Here is a 15,140-nt window from a genome sequence, read left to right as displayed (position 1 = left end):
TGTGGAGTGCTCCTTTCATCTAGCCCTAACACACTGGGCTCCAGAATAAGGCATATAAATAGTGGATCCCCAAAACACTATAGTTTTCTCCCTCCCTTCTTCTATTCTTAAAGGGTACGTCTACACACCAAAAAAATCCCACAGCAGTGAGTTTCAGAGCTCAGGTCAACCTGGGCCTGAGGGGCTTGCACTATGTGGCTAAAAGTGTAGCTGTTCCTGCTCGGGCTGCAGCCCAGGCTCTGAAACCTGGCAAGAGTGTGGGTCTCAGAGCCCAGGCTCCAGACTCACTGGAATGACTACAGGACTATTTTTTCCAGGTAGCCCTTAGCCATAGGCCTCCTAAGAACTGGATGCCTGCAAGTGCCAGTCATTCTGTCTTCTTGTCTTTTCCCCAGAGTCTGTTTTTTCAAGCCTTTCTTGGCTGAATACTGTGGCAACAAGCCAGACAAATAAATAACCAACCATCTTCCTTTTCCCTTGGATTCTCTCTGTCTATTGCTATTGATTCTGCTATTGCCTAGTTTAGGGTGGGAACAGCGATGGAATCGACTCTATGTCCAAGGGGGAGAAACAGCAAGATTTTTGTTCATTACACATGAGGGCAAAGATCTAAAAGCCTAGAGTTTAGGCAGAAAACCTCTCCAGTTTCCCGTTTTACCTGGTCCAGCATGGCACCTCCACACTCCTTTAGGATGATCTTTATCCACAGTCCAGCTGCCGTGGCACAGGTTGGGCTGGCAGACAGCATACCTTCCACTGTGGCCTCAATAAAGTCTGTGGCCTGTTCTGGGGAAAAGTACTCACTAACAACCTGGGAACAAAGCAAAACCAGGAGAGACTGCAATGATGTTTGGCTTCAGCACTTGTAAAAATGGAGGCCTAATCTCTCTATGGAAAAAGATCTATGCATCAGCAAATTGCATCCGACAAAGTGGGTATTCACCCACAAAAGCTCATGCTCCAATATGTCTGTTAGTCTATAAGGTGCCACAGGACTCTTTGCTGCTTTTACAGATCCAGACTAACACGGCTATCCCTCTGATTAATTAACAATTTGTTAATTAGCCGCATGTCCAGCTAGCCATTTGGGATTAAAATTCTCTCCATAGTCTATATACTACATTTTTGTATTCTACACTAATGATATCAGGTTTGAGGCAAAGCCTCTGTTGCACAGTTAGCACAACATTGTACTGGAGATGCAGGAGGTAAGTTTCCAGTTTGTATTCTCTTAGATACACTGCATCTTTTTACAACATATACAATTAAGTCAAGAGAGGCATGCACACAAATATAGGCTAAGGCAAACCCACAAGGTGACAGAATGAAGACTGGATGGGTTCTCAGCTTGATGTTCCACTAACAGTTTTTCTCATGGATGGCTGGATAGGTACATGTGTGTGCATCTGCGTGTGCATTTTCATGGGCGTGCAACATTCTGTGGAATCTGGATTTACATGGCATTCATAGAACACATTATGAAAAGCATCTTGCTGGTTACTAGCAATGAATGCCCCGCTCCACAGCTTGCTCCAAGTACGGAAAGGCATCATGAAAGCGTAAATGTAAGATGAAGGGTGCCTGGTCACTAGAACATCCGCACAAGTTTTTTGAGTCAGTTACCCTGGCCATTTTGGAAGATGCCTGAAACAAAGCCTCAGGGTCTGGAGCTGTTGTTAGTTCGTCACGGAGACATCTCAGCTCCTCCTCCGCTGACCCCAGGTTCATGGGCTGGCCTGGAGTGGAGAAAAGGAGAAAAAGTACTGTAATGACTAATGAAACTGAACCTCTACTGCATGGACATTCATACAGAAGGATCCATGTGCTAGGCTGTTATCAGCATAGTGTAAAATCCTGGCCCCATCAAAGTCAATGGCAAAACTATAATGTTGACTATAATGGAGTTGGGATTACACCCTAAATGTCTGAAAGTTAACAGTAGTGGTATGTTCTTGTGACTGATACAGGATTGAACAAGCACCGTATTCAGCTTGGAGCAGCTTTCTGGGTATGTCTAGTTTCAGTAGCATCTCTGCTCTCACTATTTACATCTAATCTCATATTCAAGTACAACTCATGCAGGTAGCTGTGAGGTTCCAATGTAGAGGTGAATCCCTCCACCAAACTCTCATTGTAAAAGAGATGGGGCTGGACAAAACCTTCGGCACAAAACCCAGGCTCATCCGTCACTTCTAAACAATGCTGGGATTTCTATGTTGTACAGTCAAAGACTGGAGTCCCTTATTCTGTTTCTGAATCACCAACACTGGTTTTTAGGACTGATTAATAATAATTAGAAATAGGGTGACCAGATGTCCCGATTTTATAGGGACAGTCCCAATTTTGGGGTCTTTTTCTTATATAGACTCATATTACCCCCCACCCCCTGTTCCAGTGTTTCACATTTGCTCTCTGGTCGCCCTAATTGGAAATGGCCTTAAATGACAACCAAGCTTTATCCCTTTACATCTAACCATTAGGTGAAAAGAACATCCTACTCCAGGGGTCGGCAACCTTTCAGAAGTGCTGTGCCGAGTCTTCATTTATTCACTCTAATTTAAGGTTTCGCGTGCCAGTAAGACATTTTAACATTTTGAGAAGGTCTCTTTCAATAAGTCTATAATATATAACTAAACTCTTGTTGTATGTAAAGTAAATAAGGCTTTTAAAATGTTTAAGAAGCTTCATTTAAAATTAAATTAAAATGCAGAGCCCCCCCCAGACTGGGCCAGCACCTGGGCAGTGTGAGTGCCACTGAAAATCAGCTTGAGTGCTGCCTTCAGCACCCGTGCCATAGGTTGCCTACTCCTGTCCCACTCTTTCACAAAGGGGAAAATGGCCTACACTTACTCCAATAGCTTTGACTGCTCATGACAGAGGGCTGCTGCAAGAACTTTTTGTTTAAAGAATTATTCCAGGAAACCCCTCCAATACAGCCAGTGGCAGGGTAAAGAGAAGGAAAATGGTTTAGTACCAAGGGCTTGTCTACATGGAGATAGTCAAGAAAGCTAATCCAAATTCATTTTCAAACTGCATTAGTTAAACTTCATTAAACACCTCTGGGGATACACTTATTTAGAATTAAAGGGGCCTTATTTCAGGTTAGTTTAATTCATGTAATTCACTAAAATTAAGAAGGGCCATTTTAATTCAGAATCAGAGCATCCACACGTGTTTAATGCCACTTTAAAATTTACACCTTTAGTTCATTTGGATTAACTCTCCTCAGTGTCCCTGTGTAGAGAAGCCCTAAGGAACTGAGCAGTTATCTACCTGGTGCAGACCATTTATTATTTGTACAGTTCCCAGAAGTGTGCTAGACTCTTTACACATCATAATCTTCTCTTCTAATGAGCTATTTACAAGATGCCCACCACTCTGTTATCTAAGTGCCAACAGACAGGACAGAAAGAACTAGACAGGCAGAAAAATGGACAATACAACAGTGAAAGAAGGTGAAGAATTACTTATACCTGTTAATGGTCTCCTCACCTTGTATACAGAGAAGGCAGCTGATACAGTCAACCACCCACTGACGAGATGTGGCCAGTGAATCACAGCTGTATGGTGCTATTGCTCCAATCAGAGATCCAAACTGATTAAAAGTTTCCTGAGTCTAATTAAAAAAGAATGAAGAATGAACGTTCTCCAGCAGTACTAGACTTCACTTGCCATCTTTATTGTTGATACCAGTCAGCTCTGTGTTTTGGGGGGACCAGGGCACAGTATCTAGCTTGTGTGACTCATGAAGGACACCCCCAACCCCCGTCTCTGTTTGAACCAAAACCGATCAGAGAAAAGGCTTGCAGAGAACAATGAAGGGTTTGGGGAGACACACCTAGAGGCCTCCTGACAAGGGTGACAAGATTAAGACATCTCCATTTGCATACAGAATGAAGATCAGAGACAACTCCCCTAGCCTCAACTGCATGAAAGATGGTATAGGGATTAGCATAAAGAATGAAGAACAGAGAACTGCACTGAACTCTGGGACCAGAAAGCAGGGACGCATTGAATCATGGGAATCCCTGCTCCAGATCCTAATGAACCTAGGCCTGCACACACCCCACTCAGCAATTATCAGGCCAATTCTAGTAATAAATCCTTGACTCATATCCCAAAATACTGAAGCAGCTTAGTTGCCTTGTGAGCTCCCTGGAAGAAAACAACACCCATAGCCAAGAGTGATCAGCTCCTATTGTCTAGCCTAAAGAAAACCCTTGAGCCATCAGTTTACCCATAAACAAATCTAGTGTTCTCCCTTCAACCATTGTATTTTCTCTACAAAACCCTACCTATGCCCAGGTAAGGGTTCTGATGTATAGACCCAAACTCTGCATCAGTTCCACTGGGATTCCACCTCCTGACTGATCGTGCTGGGGGCTCTGCCTGTCTCCAGCACTCAGGACCCTGAGCTACCACCATCACCTGGGAACCCCGACCAGTTCAAGCCTCATGGAGTGGGTGAGATCCATCTCTCTCTCTGTTTTCTTTCCTACCTCAGGTATTAACCTTTAAAATGTAGCTGTTATGTTTGTTTAGCCCTCCTGGTGTGGTTATCACTATGATTCAATCAATAACTGTTATGGTTCATCTGGTTGCTTCTCTCTCTCTCTGAATTTTACTCTTTTGTGTTTTTAGCTTCCCCCATTTACTGTGCAGCGATGCTTCTAGTACCTAAGCTAAAGATCCCTGTAGTGCCCCAAAATACTGTGGGGTTTGCTCATCAAGTGGGTTACTACCAGTACAATTGTAATGTGAAAGTGTGATAGGAATGTGTTAAACTTGCGGCACATAAGTGGGGGCAGGGAGCAGCTGAAAGTGCTGCTGAACCCAGCCTGTTGAGACCAGGGGCGCATAAGGGTACCAGCTTGACAGTGCTGCTTAACCCAGCCCACTGAACACAGGGACATATGAGGGGATCAGCTGATTGACTTGCTCTGCTAGTGTGTGCGCATGTTCGTCTAGTTCTAGTTATTAGCCCTGGGGAACCTAGGACCTGCAGGAAAGCTCCATTGGGAGGGGACTTGTGGAAGGAAGGAGTAGAACACACAAGTGACATAAGCAACACATTAATAGAATTACAGAACCGCCCCTCCCCCGCACAGAAGAGTGACCCTAATTAATGAGCCTCCCCAAAGTAACGGGCACGTCTGGTAACATTGTGCCCCTGATTCCTGTTCTGACCTGGGTAACGCACATTGGAAAATATAATCCCAATTGTACATACAAACAGATGGGGTCTAAATTAGCTGTTATCACTCAAAGAAGAGACCTCAGAGTCATTGTGTACAGTTCTCTGAAAGCATCTGCTCCACCTGCCGTCAAAAACGCTAACAACATGTTAGGAACCATTAGGAAGGGGATCGATAATAAGGCAGTAAATATGATTATGCCACTATAGAAATCTACAGGACCCCCACACCTTGAATACTGAGTGCAGTTTTGCTCATCTCATCTCAAAAAAGATATGTTAGAACTGGAAGAAATACAGAGAAGAGTAACAAAAATTATTAGGCGTATGGGACAACTTCTCGTACAAGGAGAGATTAAAAAGACAGGGACTTTTCAGCTAGGAAAAGAGACGACTAAGAGGGACTATGGTAGAGATCTATAAAATCATGACTGGTGTAGAGAAAGTCAATAAGGAAGTGTTATTTAGCCCTTCACATATCACAGGAACAAGGGGTCACCCAATGAAATTAATAGGCAGCAGGTTTAAAACAAAAAAAGGAAGCATTTTTTCACACAATGCAGTCAACCTGTGGAACTCATTGCCAGGGAGATGTTGTGAAGGCCAAAAGTATAACTGGGTTCAAAAAAAAAATTAGATGAGTTCACGGAGGATAGGTCCATCTCTGGCTATTAGCTAACATGGTCAGGGATGCAACCCCATGATCTGGATGTCTCTAAACCTCTGACTGCCAGATGCTGGGGCTGGGACTGTCCAACAGGGGATGGTTCACTTGACAATTGCCTTGTTCTGTTCATTCCCTCTGATGCATCTGGCACCCACCACTGTCAGAAGACAGGATACTGGGTAGATGAACCATTCTTCTGGGGGATCCAGGATAGCCACTCTTATGGTTTATGTTCTTAGCTGATTACATAGAAATTCAGCTTTAGCATCCTGGGAGCATAAGAACCAAGAATGCATTTTTGTGACACTGGCAGACCAGTCAACCTGTGTATGACCCATAATAACTTAACAAGAGGCACTTCTACTGTATCAAGACAGTTCACTTGCATGTGAATTTCAAAGAGATGTATTAGACTAGCAATCATCAACTCATTCAAAAATGAACAATAGATGCTAAGTGTACTTGTCTGTGATTATCTATACCTGGTTAGAAGTTTCACAATGTAACTAAATTAGCTTGTGGATGCTAATTCCCTTTCATGGCTTAATTGTCTTAATTATGTGTGCAAGGTGTTCAGTTAACCTTAAAATCAAAGATGTAAGACACTTCAGGAAACCAATCATTTCTACATTATCTTCAGCTTAACTTTCTGTGTTATAATGGAAGAATGGCTAATTACCTTATGTGAATGAATGTAACTAGTTTACTGTGTATGCACAGGAAATAGAAGATTATCTTCAAAGCAAAGTACAAGAGGCCATCTGCATTGGGGGAAGGGCCTTCTGTGACAATTTCTGTGAGGTAGGCTTGTCAGCCTGGTAGAATAGATATAAAAGAGAAGGCTCGGGCCTGATCCTATCATCTCTAGTCTGCTTAAACGTTGAACAGGGACAGTGTAAGCCATAGGACAGAGATCTTCCAAATAATCATTTGGAAGAACCTGGAAAATGCCTGGAAAAACTAACAGACTTTACATCTAAGCTGCCTTTGGATTCTGATCTGTTGGGATGATTCCAGAGAGACTTTTACAAACCAGCAGTTTATTCCATCACTGTTGTGATCCTGAACTATGAACATGGAAAGTCACTTGTCTGGATATGGATCTTTTAACCATTTGTAACTCTCTTCTTTCTTTTAACAATAAATCTTAGATTTATTTAGTTAAGGATTGGCTGACAGCGTGATATTTGGGGAAGACCTGAGATTCACATTGACCTGGGGATAAGCATCTGGTCCTTTATGATCAGTGAACCCCACATATGGCGAATCAGGTTTCCAGTAACCCCTCACTATATTAGACATAGAATATCAGGGTTGGAAAGGACCTCAGGAGGTATCTAATCCAACCCCTGGCTCAAAGCAGGACCAATCCCCAGACAGATTTTTACCCCAGTTCCCTAAATGGCACCCTCAAGGATTGAACTCACAACCTGGGGTTTAGCAGGCCAATGCTCAAACCACTGAGCTATTCCTCCCCCCTCTTCCAAGATGTGGATGTTTACATGGGAGCCAAGGTCTGGAATGCCAAAAGAGGACCGTGTTTGGCATCTTGTTAACTAGGGTGGAAGCTCTTTTGTTGTTGACTTGGTGAATCTAATGATAGAATAAGCCATCAGTTTGGGGGTTGTCTCCCTCTACTTCTTGCAGTCTGCCCACAGTGTGGTCACAGCATTGTTGTGTAAACCTCTCTCTTACGGAAGCAGAGGGATGTTCGTCACCTTGAGATCCCAACTGCTGTCCTGGAAGAGTTTTTCATGCATTCGCATTGAGTGTCAGTTCTGATGTAAGCAGGGAAGTCAGCTCAAGGAAGAGTACGGCTATACTCACTGTGCTATGAACTGTCTCTTGATAGACAGTCAGCAGCTGGGTGCTGGCCTGCAAGGCCCTCTCTCTCTCCCACTCCTTCCCTGAACTGAACCATGTCCTTAGGAGCTGTTGGTAGAGCAGGGGAATGGACAGAGTTAGTACCAGAAAATCCCTCCCAAAAGTTCCTCTTAAACAGGTTTAATTGTCACTAAAATCCCTCTCCAAAGCATCTGACCTCCATGTAGCAAAGGAATTACACCTATATCTAAGGGGCCTTTCCATTAGACAAGTCCCAGGGACCAGATTCACCTCTGGTGTACTGTAGCTCGACTGAAGCCAAAGGAGTTACACGAGAGATGAATCTGGGCCCGTGTATGTGATGTCTGCTCTGCTGTAGACTGTCTGATGGGAGCTGTCTAGCACATTGCATGCTGTTTGATGTCTGCTGCTGTGGTCTGTTTCCTGGGCAACTTCTCCCACATTGAGTGGCAAAATGACAGAGAGGAGCATTTCTTTTTATTAATTTGAATAAGAGCAGAGAAGTTCCCCCAGCCCAACTCCTTTTATAACTTCACTTTTATACTGAAGATGCATCAAACTCCCCACCCCTCAGCTCTTCACGATATTCTGTTCATGTCTGAGGAACAGCAAGTCTGTTCTGAATGAGTTTCCATACACAGGGCTTAACTCAATATTCATGAATTCCTCTTAGAAGAAGTGATCAGTTTCAACTGGTTCTCTTGGATTTGGCTACTGCAGTGGTGATTTTCTTGCCGCTCCAAGTAGTGTCAACAACACTATAAGAACTTGGTGCCAATCCAGCCCTGGCATAAAATGGCACAGCTTCCGTGGATTTCAATGGGGCACATGCCCGCTTATCCCAGGAAGAATTTGGTGCTCTCTCCCTAAAATTCACTCCGTTGTGGAAAATTCCTCCACAACTGAAGCTTGACCCCCTAAATCTCTGACTCTTCCCTGCTGTAACACAAGAAACAATCTCCACCACGGTTCAATGGTCTACTCACTTCAAACATTTCCTGGAACCAGTCTGCGGTTGGTGCTTCCTCCAGCAATGTCTCCATTAGCTTGCAAAGGGCTTCAAAGGACCTCACATAGATTGACTGAAACCGGAAGAGAAGGAGTGAGGCTCAGTACAGATCATTTGTGTGTGGGGGCCGGGGAAAGCTAACCATAAACTTGCCAGGGAGGTCATGTGTGACTGCCATCACCCAGTGCCTGCGGGGCAGAAATACAGTGGATGGTGCCAGAGGAGAATTGTCATCACGTACTTGTATATGCAGAGCATCCTTTGCTGTCTCGCATTCCTCTTTCATCTTCTCCAAGGGAGGAAGGGGAAATAAACTTTTGAAGCACTGATCAAGGAGTTCACGGTTTTCCTCCATGGTCAGAGATGGTTTGAGTTTGCTGGCAGAAGAAAGATAGAGAGAAAAGTCATGCATTAGACTCAGTACCACCTCCAAGTGAAAGAAATGGGTCCAATGACTAGAGATTGTCCCAATCTAGAACCCCAAATGCGAACAACCCTTCACTTTGCACCTCTCTTAAGTATTGGCTCATCTAGAAGTAAAGCTAAAACATCAAGTCTCCTTTTTAGAGAAACCCACAAGCTTCCTTCCCCCTGCCAGCTAGCCAGACACCTCCCTCCCCATCTGAACCTCTGCTCCATTGTACTGCATGCCCCACCAACCTCCAATCTTGTGTCTTTCAAGCACAAACCCCCAAATGGACACATTCAAATCCTTAAGAATTAAAGTCCTGCTGGTGAACAGCATGGGAGCCACACGGCCACGGCCAGAGGAGTCAGGGCGAATTGCTGCCGAAGACCCGGAGCAGAAGAAGCTCCGGGGGCCTGGGCCCCGTGAGAGTTTTCCAGGGCCCCCGGAGTGAAGGACCCCACTCTAGGGGCCCTGAAAAAAACTCTCGTGGGGGCCTGGGGAAAATTGCCCCACTTGCCCCCCGGGGAGGAGGTCCTGGTGAGCCAAACCCTGCAGGCATTAAACTGCTCCCAAGATGACACTCATGAATTAACAAATAAGAAGGCATCACAGTGCCAGGAAATATGGCAGAAAATAGCCTACCTCAGATGTCCAATGGCAAGAATTGCCTTGTAGCGAACTGGAGATGCCAGGGAATCCAGTGGTTCCTGTTTAATGAAGTCCTGAAATGCATGAAGAGGGACATCAAAAATGGGAAATGGATTTGAAAGGCAGAGAGGCCTTCCTCTCACACCCTGAAACAGGGCCATATGCCAGACCTGGAATAAACAGACGCCGTGCCCAGCAGGCTCTCTGCCTCAGCAATGGACCGTAGGGCCATCTGCAGGCTATACAGAGGACAGAAAGAGAACTCACAAGACACAAGCCATTCCTTCCAGTTACAGCCCACAATATGTCAGCATCCCTGCCAAGCTCAGAGTGGACCCAGCATTCTGGGTGCCATGCAGGTTGCTCATGAGACTGCAGTAGTACAGTCACAGCCAATGGATAAAATATCATCTCCCTGGAAAACCAGTCTCAATACATTACAACAAACTCTCTTGTACTTCAGTCCTCAAAGCTCCTAATCACTCACCAGCATGTAGCCAAGGAGCTCCAGTTTGTATGAGAATTCGAACTCCTGGGAGTCTCTGGTCTCCAAGATGGCACAGCTAATCTCCATGACATTGTGGATGAGAGTTAATTTTAGGTTCATGTCCTACATAATCCAGAAGGAGAAACAAGAGTATGTAGATGAGAAACTGAGAGAAAAGAACCAGAGTCCAGACGATAAAGATCAGGAATTAAATCTAGCCTCAGGGAAGGAGAGAGGTGTCCCCAGACCCCAGAAGGTAGAGGACTCTGGCTCTGCACCCACCTCAGAAGAAGAGAAAACCCAGGTTCATCAAATAAATCCAGGTCCACTTACACCAGAGCAGCCAGGACTCCTGCTTGATGTAGCAAGGAAACCGAGCTTTGTGCAATTTAAACAAGCAACTTGTGTACAGAAAACGCAAAAGCAGAGGGCAGATTATTTAGAATGTACCTTGTTCGCAACAGTGATGCCCAGCACCTGAAAAATGAAATGCAAAACAGCTATTAGCAATGTAGATAGTCCCACATAACACACAACCTCAAAATGTCCTGGCTGGTGACTATAGAGCAGAGAGAAATCACTATTGTTAAATCTTCCAAAAGGCAGGAAAGGTATGCAGAGGGGGTGTTTTCCAGAGGTCAATATCAGGGGCCATCCTCCGTAATATTTGCATTTGTGAACTACTGGAAAATCTCAGTTTGGTTCAACTGTTTTTGGCAATGCCTAAGTGAGAGTCTCAGTTAGACAAGGCAGAACTGAATGGCAAAGTGACGTGAAGAGGTGGCACTGAGATGAGAGTCAGGACCAGCAGTCAGGCACCTGGGGAACAGAAATAACGGAGCACACAGACAAACAAGACGACAGATAAGAGGTAAGGGAAGTAGTGAGTCCAAGAAACAGCGTGACAGCAAATCAACTACATACAGGCTAGCACTAGTCTCTCTTGGGTAGCAAAAGATAGAGCTAGATACACATCCATATGAGGGGAGTTAGAGTGTTATTCTGAATAGCCTGAGTGTCACTGCATCTGAATTACTGTGTAGCTGGGGTCTACAGAATTTCAGAAGACTATAGAAAAACCTAGAGAAAATACAAAGAAGAGCAACAAAAATGATACAACATGTGACAGCTCACACTCCGTCCATTACAGTTTTAAATTTGAGTTATGTGACACTTATCACGCAAAAGCTCTTACCTGACAACTGGCTCTGTAATGGAGAAGGATGTTCCCTGTGATGTCTGCCTCTACTCGGGAGAGAAGCTGGTCTTTTGGAGCATGGACAGCCACGCTGCTGTAAGTCAGCATCAGGGTGCTGCGAGTCTTGCCTCTTCTCCCATGGTGGTAGTCCTAGTCAATCAGAAAGTTCTTCTGATTCCTTTTGCTTTGGAATTCTGATCTGCTGCTGACCGAGGAATTCCTCACAGCAGCAATAGCAGCTTGCACTTGCAAAGCTCTTTTCAGCCAAAGATCTCAAACCACTTGCAAAAAGTATTTAAGCAATATAATAACGGTGAGGTGTGGAGATATTAGTATCTCCATCATTCCCACTAGGTAACTCTGACACACAGAGCCTAAAATGCTGAACCTACAGCAGTGAAGTACACGGGAGCTTAGTCATTGACACTGGTAGGTACAAGATCAGGCGCTAAATGTCTTGCCTAAGGCTGCACAATGAGTAAATGGCAGAGCCAGCAGTGGAAGCCCAGAGGCCTAGTCTCCTGCTCTAGCCTCTAGATCAGTGGTTTTCAACCAGGGCTACTTGTGTACCCCTGAGGGTCTGCAGGGGTCTTCCAGGGGGTTTATCAACTCATCTAGCTATTTGCCTAGTTTTACAGCAGACTACAAAGAATGCAAGTACAATATTTATATTCCAGTTGATTTATTTTATAATTATATGGTAAAAATGAGAAAATAAGCAATTTTCAGTAATAATGTGCTATGATACTTTTTAATAATTTTATACCTCATTTTGTAAGTAGTTTTTAAGTGAGGTGAAATTTGGGGTACACAAGACAAATCAGACTCCTGAAAGGGGTACACTAATCTGGACAGGTTGAGAACCACTGCTCTAAATCACAGGTTCCATAATTGTCATCCGTAGCCCACTGGTGGTCTACCTAAAGCAGGTTGGTTGGCACATGTTGCTTGCAACCCCTCTTCATTTCCAGCTAATAACTGGGATTTAAAAAAAAAACGCTAAAAATACCTTAAATGCTTTTCCATGCAAGCCACTGAGGTAGTTCCCACACATTGTGCATGGGAGGGGCGCTCAAGCCATGAGATATCAGATGATAAAAATCATTTGAGAGAACCCCAGCTCCAGCTTGTGCTCCACTGTGCTTAACTGCAGGCGTCACGTAGAACGCACACACTGGGGGACAATGCGAGCTGAGCAGAGCAGACACTACCCCGGGGCTGCTGCCCCTGCTTTAGAGGGAGAGGAAGTTGGAGAGAAGCCCCTGGCTCCTTTACCTTCAGGCGGCTGATGAGCCCAGAAATCTTCACCTTGCTCATTGCAGCCCCAAACTCGTGAAGTGCGTTCAGGGTGAGGTCCAAGTGGCTCTCAGCACAGAACGCGAGGATGGAAATGACTCTCTGTCACCCAAGAAAAATACTGGTTAGGATCTAACCCACGAGTCCCTTCCTTTCAGCTGAAGCGGTGTAAAGCGCCAGTCAGGCGTCAGACCCGTGGGCAGCGGGGGCTGAGTGGAACAGCAATGAAGAGGATATGAAGCGAAATGGCATCTATCCCAGGCCAGCTCAGAGCTGAGTCCCACAGGGAGCATTCAGGGATTATTTGGTAAAGTGGAGAGAAGGACAGAGTCCTCACCTGTCTCTCAGGGGCTTCCATATAATCTGTTGCTGTCAAAAATTTATGAAGCTGGGACTTAACGTGGCCCAGGTCCTGACAAACTGCTAAGGACGTTCCTAGCGCCTTATACAGGAATCTCTGAAAGAAAGAGACCGGCACTGAGATACCAGTAACAGAACGTGCCAGTCAGTACAGACCCAGCTCAGCAACACTCAGGAAAGAACAAGATAGCCAAGTCCAAGCACCCATACTGCAGAAACATCCCATCATCTAGCCCAGCCAGAGAACCAACAATGCAGCACAGACAAGCAGCCTGTCCAAGCAAATATTGGAAGGGCAGGGGGGCAAGAGAGCAGGGAACAAGTAAAAACAAATTTTATATGGAGAATAAAATATAAAGTAATGAAGCCTTGAGAGAAGCCTTATGCAGCCCCCCAATCAGAATTTCAAGGGAAATTAACTAGAAACTAAGCCTTAACAGAGAACAAACCTTCTCACGGGAGGGGCTGGTATAGCTGGCCATCTGCTGGTTCAACTCAAGGCTTATCTGGCTGCTCCAGGCACTGTCGTCTATCATCGCCAGAGATGTTCTTAGGAACTGAGTGTAAAAGAAGAGTTAAAGCAGATAGTTAATTGCAAGAATTTGGGGGTTGTTGTGGGGGTTGTTTGTTTATTTGTTTGGTGTTTTTTTTTCTTCCTTGTTCTCTCTTGTAAACTTTCCAATATTCAGGTGTCATGGGAAGGTTATTTCCCTATTGAGAACTATAAACATCGACAACCCAGACTTCCTCTGCTGTTGTTCTTTAACCTTTGTCTGATGATTCCTCTCAGTCCCCAAACCCAGATGGACAGTGAATTGGAGAATGAGATAGAGCCAAGAAATCTGACCATTGAGGAGTGATTTTATAGTGGATGGAGGATGGGCCTAGTAAACTTTGAACAAAGGGCCCTGGACTACGAAGGACCAGGCACCTTCTCTGAAGTGCTATGGACCCTTTATGCCACCTCCTGAGGGTCTCCAGGGTTGTGAGGTACCTCACTACCACCTGCCCTTAGCATGGAGGAAGACTTCTCTGTGCTCTGCCAGCCACAGGAAATACAAGCACGCCCTTCTCACCCCATTCAGGTTCCACTATCCTTCTACAGATAAGCAATCGGTACGGTCCAACCGCCGAGCCCTCTCTGCAGCCCCACAATGTCCAGCCCCTGTTCCACTGGACACACAGAATTCATAGGTTTGCTACACACCACCTTACCAGTTTCACCTCAGCTTCACTGCTCCATTTCACACACTTAGATACATTTATAGTGAAAACAAGCAGAGTTCAATTGACAAAGATCAGAGAGTTGAGAAGCAGCAAGTAAAATAAATGTAAACAAATGGTTACGTAAAAATAAAATCATAACACACTTCTGGAGCTTAAACTTAGATAACCAAACATTCCCCTGTCTCACAAAGGATAGCTCCCCCAAATCTTTCTCCCAGCATGAAACACCCAGACCAAAGGTCATCCTCCATTCATAAGACAAGCCAGCTGGCAGTTCGTCCAATAGGTGAAGGATACCTGGTGCCGGATACCTCTGGACCTCCAGATAGGGTTCCAAGCATCCATTGTCTTCACTTGTAAGCAGGGTACCCCCTATTGTTTGTTTGTTTTTCTTGTATCAAATCTCCTCTGGAGACTTCACAATCACTTGACTAGAATTTTCCTCTATTGATTAGCATCCACTGTGAATAATTACTCAATCTACATACAGCCATTCAGGCAGATAAGCATCTCCTGCCTGAAAGAAACTTGTTTATCATTTTCTGGTGACCAGCCCCAACTCAGACCTTAAAAGCATCAATTTCAGTATGGAACCATAACACCTTATCTATTATCCATCCAGTCACTGTGCAAGGATTATGATGAGCCGTGTGGCACGGGTATCCAGTAAAGGCTTTACATGACACCCTTTGATTATATAGAGATCAGATCCAGGGAATCCTGGGAATCCTGTGGCCTCAGCCAGTTGGCACCCAAAGGACCCAGGGTCACACCCTCAACTCCCATTGAAGTCAGCCAGA

At 44.9% G+C, this 15,140-nt stretch overlaps 1 protein-coding gene and 1 long non-coding RNA gene across 2 annotated transcripts; both read right to left on the bottom strand.

Moving 5' to 3' along the window:
- Positions 1-7,734: 7,734 nt before the first annotated feature.
- LOC120394693 lies at positions 7,735-9,011 on the bottom strand. Its single transcript, XR_005592367.1, has 3 exons — positions 8,957-9,011; positions 8,693-8,788; positions 7,735-7,793 (listed from the first exon to the last, which is right to left on the bottom strand). It is a non-coding gene; the product is annotated as an uncharacterized LOC120394693 (long non-coding RNA).
- A 1,683-nt stretch (positions 9,012-10,694) lies between these two features.
- On the bottom strand, positions 10,695-13,615 carry LOC120394694 (maestro heat-like repeat-containing protein family member 2B). Its single transcript, XM_039518895.1, has 5 exons — positions 13,563-13,615; positions 13,091-13,210; positions 12,733-12,855; positions 11,455-11,607; positions 10,695-10,736 (listed from the first exon to the last, which is right to left on the bottom strand). Exons 1-5 carry the CDS (start codon positions 13,593-13,595, stop codon positions 10,695-10,697), a joined length of 471 nt encoding a protein of 156 aa, XP_039374829.1. The 5' UTR covers positions 13,596-13,615.
- Between the last annotated feature and the right edge of the window lie 1,525 nt (positions 13,616-15,140).

Source organism: Mauremys reevesii, unplaced genomic scaffold (assembly GCF_016161935.1).
Source record: "Mauremys reevesii isolate NIE-2019 unplaced genomic scaffold, ASM1616193v1 Contig74, whole genome shotgun sequence".
Classification (NCBI taxonomy): Eukaryota; Metazoa; Chordata; order Testudines; family Geoemydidae; genus Mauremys; species Mauremys reevesii.
Note: the sequence above shows the minus strand (reverse complement) of the source record. Positions and strands in the feature narration are given on the sequence as shown.

What these genes read in the sequence shown, in the direction of transcription:
- LOC120394694 (XM_039518895.1), bottom strand. Translation starts at nt 13,595, where the DNA reads ATGGCCAGCTATACCAGCCCCTCCCGTGAGAAG. An exon ending in TGGAAGCCCCTGAGAGACAG is followed by an intron (nt 12,856 to 13,090) that starts GTGAGGACTCTG and finishes CTTGGGTGACAG; the next exon opens with AGAGTCATTTCCATCCTCGC. An exon ending in GGCTCATCAGCCGCCTGAAG is followed by an intron (nt 11,608 to 12,732) that starts GTAAAGGAGCCA and finishes CTGATTGACTAG; the next exon opens with GACTACCACCATGGGAGAAG.